The sequence below is a fragment of the Diorhabda carinulata genome, chromosome 6, assembly GCF_026250575.1.
Source record: "Diorhabda carinulata isolate Delta chromosome 6, icDioCari1.1, whole genome shotgun sequence".
Classification (NCBI taxonomy): Eukaryota; Metazoa; Arthropoda; class Insecta; order Coleoptera; family Chrysomelidae; genus Diorhabda; species Diorhabda carinulata.
The window spans coordinates 18,435,247-18,442,748 of NC_079465.1; the positions used below are offsets into that span (position 1 = coordinate 18,435,247).

General features: G+C 34.9%; 1 protein-coding gene across 1 annotated transcript in view; it reads left to right on the forward strand.

Moving 5' to 3' along the window:
- The window catches only part of LOC130895848 (T-box transcription factor TBX6-like), a 31,280-nt gene extending 24,648 nt beyond the window's left edge, over nucleotides 1-6,632 (forward strand). The window contains exon 4 of the mRNA XM_057803406.1: nucleotides 4,684-6,632. Within this exon, the coding sequence (XP_057659389.1) occupies nucleotides 4,684-5,608 (925 nt within the window). The 3' untranslated portion in view covers nucleotides 5,609-6,632. The remainder of the gene's footprint in view (nucleotides 1-4,683) is intronic.
- The last annotated feature ends 870 nt before the right edge of the window (nucleotides 6,633-7,502 follow it).

A 7,502-nucleotide genomic window follows, 5' to 3' on the forward strand; every position in this document is an offset into this window, starting at 1 on the left:
AAGAGAGATGGGTCTAAACATTGACTGTTCTAAAACAAAATATTTGGTATTAAGTCGCTTGCTGGCACACAGGTGAATGGACAAAACGATTCAAAGAGTGTCCAGTTTCAAATATCTTGGTTGCTACATTACTGAACAAATGGATCCCGATAAGGAAAGAAAATCTAGAATTGATGTAGCTTCTACAACATTTTTTAAAATGAGATCACTCATCTCTAATGATAATTTGAAATTTCAACATTAAAATGTTACACATGGTCAGTTCTTATATATGGTGTCGAAGCATGGACCATTAATCGCTTAGAGGCTTTTGAAATGTGGCTCAAAATACCGTGGACAGCTATGCAAATTAACGATGCAGTCCTTAACAGAGCAAATGCATTTCGTGAGTTGATGGATAACATTCAATGCAGGAAAATAGCTTATTTGAGACACATAATGCGTGGTAGCCGGTTTAATATCCTCCAGCTGATTATGATGGCTGAAGTCGTAGAGGAATTGGAAGGATCAAGCCTCTTGATTGAAGAATATTAAAGAATGGACTGAGATAAGAGAATCAGGACAGTTATTTAGATTAGCTCAAGATAGAGATGATCGCCAACGTCAAGGGGACTTGATACGACACAATAAGAAAAAGAGGATGAAAATGTATTTGGAGCATTAGTTACGTACATGGGACTTAGGGAGACGGGAAGAACTGAGTTTTGAAGTTCCTTGATTTGGATTGCAGTCGCTAATTGAAGCGTTAAGACTAGAAGAAAGATTGTTGTCATCTGTCATCGTTTTATTCGATGGGAGTAGGGATTTTCTCATACTTGTTTAATATTGGAATATTATTTCGTTGTAAGGAGTGAAAGTCACGATCTAGTTTGATACTTTTCAACTATTGGGGGATTTTTTCGTAGATACATCGTCAAATATCTATCAGCCCGTACCTAATTAGGTATTAAGTAGTGTGCGAATGTGAGCAAAGTGAGCCTCTTCTAGAGTTCTTACAACTAACAAACAAAGCTTTGCGGCACTTTTCGCATAATGCTAAATCACTTGTTTGGTAGCCGTGTGTGAAAACACCATTATCGGTCTATCAAGTGTGCTATAGAAACTACCTGTCCGGTTCTTTAATAACAAAGGCTTATGTTCATCGGGGTGGCCGATATACAGAGATGGATTAAGAAATATTTGTACTCGCTTAAAAAATCCATCAGTAGGGAATCGACATATATAAACTTGCTGTACAGATTAGATCAGTTTCTTTTAAATATTTTGAAGCTATATTTGAGTCAATGTTTTTTAGAATAATTACAGAAGCTACGCTTTTTATAAGTGTAGCATAATTTTCAGCATTGATGGTTGATCAGATTTAACCTAACCTAACCTAAACTAATCAACGAACTCTACTTATTGGGCCAGTAGAATCGGATGCAGGTTTTTTTGTGTAGTTACTACCTAACCTAACATAACCTAACCAACGAACCCCACTTATTGAGGCAGTAAAATCGAGTGCAGGTTTTTTTTGAGTACTTAGTACCTAACCTAACCTAACCTTTTTTTTCCGGGGTGTAAAATACATTTACGTACACCTGGGATAGAATACCAGGTAGTGTGGGACTCGACTCCCCCCGTTGTTCTGGAAGAGTAATACTCACTAAACTTCACGCCGTGTCTCAAAGCAGTAGTTGGAACCATCCTCGCGGATTTCTCCTTCAGTGACTGCCGGTCTCGTATACTTATTTGTGTATAAGTAATTAGTCTACATTTACATTTGTTGTCTTGTTCTTTCCTCTCTTTCTTTGGTAGACATTATTTCATTTAACCTAACCTAACCCAATCTAACCTAACCTAACCTCACCTAACCTAACCTAACGTAACCTAACCACTATTTTTTATGCGATATCGATATCTGCGCGAATTTTTTCCGCAAAAATCAAAAGCACGTCGTGCGCGTGTGCTTCTATATTATATATCTCTGTGTATTGGTTGTGTATTCATATTTTGAAAAACAATAACGTCGTACTCAATTATAAATATTTGTTTTTATTTGTCTCTCGAAACTCAAGTAGCAACCCTCGTAGAAATATAGTCGTCTAGAAGAAGTTATTCCAATAAAAAATGAGAGACGTATATGAAATCAGAAATAAATATTTATTTGTCACAAAAAAATGTACGTGCTTAAAACAAAGATTATATGTTGTTTATTAGGGTATACAAGCCTGAATGGGTGTCATCAAAAGAATGCGTGCATCGAGCGCACGTGAATCGAGCGCATAGTGGTTCAAACGCACACTTTATATAGGAGGGCGCATCAAAGGCACGTGAGGCGATCGCACGGTGGTTCGAGCGCACATTCATAGAAAAAATATTTTTTTCTATTAATTTTTAATCAACATTTGCTGGAAAATTTTAGATGTTGCTGATGGTTTTTCGTTTTGAATTAATGATAATAATTATTCAAAATTTGGTATGTTTGTTCATCTTTAGGACTCACTTCGGCGGATCAAATTTTCTTGTGCGCTCGTCGAACGATCTTTCGGATTCGCTAGATGCACGGAATGTTTTCTAAATGTATATGCGCGCTTGATGTACCAGTTTTTTGAACATAGCTAAGTGAATAACTGTACCATATAAAGTGTAACAAGTACAAATACCATAAACAGTACTACTTATAATATAACGGGTAAAACAAATATTACTATTAATTTTAAATACTATGTTGACAAACATTAATAGGTAGTCCGGATTGTTAAAGTATAGTGTGATAATCGGGTGCAGTGGCTACCACTCATCTTCATTATTAATATCCATATTATTTCACACATACCTTCATAAAATGAAGGAGATTCAGGCTCTACTCATTTTGTATATCAAATCTTTATTGTTGAAAATGGGGTATTATCTTAATATATTGTCCCTTTCAGCATAATATAGTTTTTGCGGTAGTTTTTCAGTACACGATAAGTCAAGTGTATTAAACGTGTTAACGGACGCCAGAATGGTCTTTCTAACATTATTCTTAGCCTCTTTGTCTGCCCTTACCGACATACGGATCATCTTACTTATGTAATTTTATAGGCGCCCTTCTTTTCAAAACTATAGAAACATCTTTCGAGGTATTTTTCACTGGCGGTGGTTTAACAAATTATAAAGAGACATTTTTTTAAATGTGATTGTTTCATCATCGATAATCAGATTAAAAAAATGCAGTTTGTTTCTAATACGCTCTGTTATATCTTACAATAAAATAACCATACTTCAGGCTTCAGTCCACTTTTCAAGTGCTTAGTTCTTCAAGTCATACTACCATGAATCTTAATAACATTCCACTAGAATTTTTTTATATTTGCTAAATAAGAGAACTGTATAGGAAAATATATTTTTTAGAAAATTTTTGATCCGATCCGAATACATTTAGTGTATATATCCAATTATAATACTCAATCTTTTCATTAGAATTTTCTCAAATAGCTGTCATCTCATTGGTAATACTGATGGCCTCTATGAAGACATTTACGTGGGCTTCCACCGGTTGGGAGATCATTATGACTTCTACTACTTTCTTTGATGTAGTATTTTCCTTAAGATTTAGTTAAAACCAAGAATATTCTTTGGATTGTCTCCTTAATCATTATATCTTTTAGAATATTACATTTTTTCCATTGATCGAAGCAGTGCTGGAAATCTTTTTTGGTGACGGCCTTCAGTAGCTCTGCCACATTTTTTGCTTTACCGCTTCCATCGACTCAAATCGGATCCTTTTCAAAGCAGATGTTATCTTCGGAAACAAAAAAAGTCGCACGGTGCCCAATCTGGTGAGTACGGCGAGTGTTCGAGCATTGGTGTGCGCTTACTGGCCAAATACTGCTTCACAGATAGCGCGTTCTCGCAGTCTTAACAAAACTAACAAATAGTAAGTCTGGTTGACAGTCTGATTCTGTGGAACCCATTAAGTTATCACGATACCGTTAATGTCGAAAAAAAAAACGATCAACAATTCGTTCTTTCAAACCGCTACTGCACAAATACTATAATAGTAACGGAAGCGTGTTTTGGGACGTGCATAGACAAGATATCTAGATACCTTCCCTCTAGACGCGCAGCCACGTTATTTAATAGCCAGACCTCGAATAGGTTATATCCAAGCTGGTATAATCTGTTCAATTTGTGTTTCTTTCTCGAAGGCAGTAAAAGCATTTGCTAAATGTTCTGTGGAACCATTTGCTTTCCGTTTATTGTTTGTTTCCATCCCATTTACCATCTTGGATTTTGTTTGGAGGATTCTAGGCGATTGTTTTTTTTAATCTATTCTTCGTATTCGATAGTAAGTATTTCTTTGATTCGTCATTTGTTTATTCATTTAAATCTCATTTATAGTCTTATTCTTGATATTCTTTTTTGTTGGATAGCATTATTAAGTCTGGTTTTGTCTTTTGGAGCTCTAATTTGATGCTATCTGTGTCTTAGTTTGCATTTTTCACGTATTAGTTCTCTTTTTTTGTTTCTTATGTATCTTGTTGAATGCCGTTGGTAAGGGAATTCCCTTCACAGGTGGCTAGTAAATAAAACTTTGATGATGGTGTCTTAAAGCTGTTGCCATAACTTGCTGGAATTTTAATAATGATTATATTGAGAAGTAAAAAGTTTCTTTACTCAATAATAATGGAAAATGAAAATATTTTTTTGTTTCAGACGAATGTTTCCATCTATAGACATAAAAGTTGATGGTTTATGTCCGGATACCAAGTACCACATTCTTCTTGAAATGGAAGGAGTGTCTGGAACTCGATTCAAGTATTCGACATCAGGAGGTTGGTTTCCAACTGGATCTGAAGAAGCCCACGGCCAACAGCGCTTCTATTCGCACCCTGATTCTCCAGCGAAAGGATCTTATTGGATGTCTCAAACTATTAAGTTTAGCAGACTCAAACTTACTAATTCAGTATCACCCCCAGCCGGACAAATTCTATTAGCTTCAATGCACAAGTACCAACCAAAAATATGGATAATTAGAGAAAATGAATTGACCGATGTTATTTGGTCAAGAAAATCAACTGTTGTTTTCCCGGAGACGCAATTTATTGCAGTAACTGCTTACCAGAACGAAAACATTACCAAACTAAAAATTGATTACAATCCTTTCGCTAAAGGTTTCAGAGAAACTGGGCAGGCGAAATGTAAAAGAAGAAAAAGTAGCGAAAAAAAGGATTCGATAGAAAACGAACTCATTGTAGTAGATGATTCACCTTCCGAAAATGAGAGATTATCACCAGCGTCTTCGCATTCTCTATCTTCAAATAATTCGCAGCAATTTGAAAATAATTCCGTAACAAGAAATAGTGACAACTCGAATTATTTCCTTCCAACTTCCACGCATTCTCCAACGGATCTAACAAGTAGCTTTGGACCAGTCTTTCCAAGTTATCGTTCAAGATTTACCGATTTCTATTATGGTAGTTCACCTTATTACATGGGATGGAATCCTAATTTAAATCAAACCAATATACCCAGTACCATCGATCTCAGCTTACATAATAATTATTTTCCATCGCAAGAATTACCAAAACCAGTGAAACTGACTGATTTTTCAATAAGAGCGATTATTGGATGCGAATGAGATGTACTACATTTGATTACCTGATGTATATATTGTGATAATAATATTTGACAATGTCTAAGTGGAAGGTTTACATAGATTACAATTTGAAATAAAAGTATTGTTGACAATACTTTTTGTAAGACATAAACGAGTGATTCATTTACAAATGAAACTGACGATCTTAATCCACTCGATTTTCAAATCTTCTCCAGAAATAATTTTGAGGTCTCAAATCCTTCTCAAACTAAAAGAATTCACTTCAAATGGATGTATGAGAATTGACTTTCGATTTGTTAAGGTCTATACATTATTGCATACGCTCAAACCAATTCTGGAAACATTTTTTCACTATCAAACTGATGTCTTGAATAGCTTCTTGAGATAATGAGAGGTCACGTCTGTAAGATTTTTAAAATCATAAAAACTTATCCATCACGGTTTTTTTTATTCTTTTAAACATTTACTAAAAACAACCTAATCACCAACATACACACAATCAAATTCTCTGGAGCGTTTCGATAACCAAGTTATCGTCTTCAGAGACTGCAATAATACTAATATCTATTTACATGACCTACTTGTTTTATACTGAAGGCCGTTTGTCCATATTCCTTTAAAACCCACTCTATAGTTTAGTAGAAGGTTGATTGATGAGAAAATTTAGTATAAAACAAGTAAGTTATGTAAATAGGTATTAGTTTCATTTCAGTCTCTGAAGAAGATAACTTGGTTATCGAAACGCGCGTCAGACAGAGTAATTGTGAGTGTTAGTGTAGTGGTAAAAATAAATAGTGTGTTCAGTATGAATTTTAACGGTTCGAGAAATTTTAACTTAATTACTTTATTGTAATCTGTGTAAATTCGTAAACTAACACTTCTGATTTATTAATTCTGCTGTAAACTCAAGAAAGCAGACTAATAATGTCTTTAATATATTCAAAGTTACCATATTTTGTAAATCGTTAATGTATTATATAAATCAATTCTTTATACTTTTATAATTATATAATTTTTGGGAGGTTAATAAAAAATTAAGAAACAATTTAGTTTTTTTAGCGAATTTTCGTTACCCGATATTTTTTTGTGTATTATTAAAGTTGTACGAGAGAGCTCGAGACATACATAATCTCACTTTCCGATCCCGGCAGTCAACTAACAAACACAGTTTCTTAAGAGACTCCATTCACTATCGACCGGCTTGTGCAGCTGGAATACCAGGCTAAGGTAACTTTTCCTAAGCTCTACGACTTGTCAATGTTTGCATGTCAGCCCGAGACATACATAACCTCACTTTCCGATCCCGGCAGTTAACTAACAAACACAGTTTCTTAAGAGACTCCATTCACTATCGACCGACTTGTGGAGCTGGAAGACCAGCTTAAGGTAATTTTTATAGGCTCTAAGACTTGTCAGACGTCTACATGGCTTTTTCATACTTTCCTCAATCTTATAAATCGGCCAACATGTTGTCATTCGCAAACCCGACAAAGTCTTAATCTACATCAACGTCTTTACTCACTATGAATCCGATCCTGGCACGAGAACAAACTATTTTCTAAATAAACTGCATATGATTGGTTTTGATATGATTTGTACCATACGAAAATGAATTTTAAATAATTTGTACTCCTCTAGGAATAGGATGTCGTATGCTCCTAGCAGGAAAAAATTAGATACAGCGCATGTGCGGTGGAAAATCTTGTTTCTAGCAAGAAAATATTCGATTTTTACGGAAAAAATCAAACCAATGGCTTCTTATTAATTTTGTACCATTCGAAAACTATAAATTTTTTATTTATACCTCTATCGAAACCGGAAAATTTCCGTTTTCTCTATCAGCTCTATTGAATCTGACAGCAGTAGAGAGAAGGTTGAGCATGTCCAGATCAGAGTCCAGATTGGAGGACCTAGA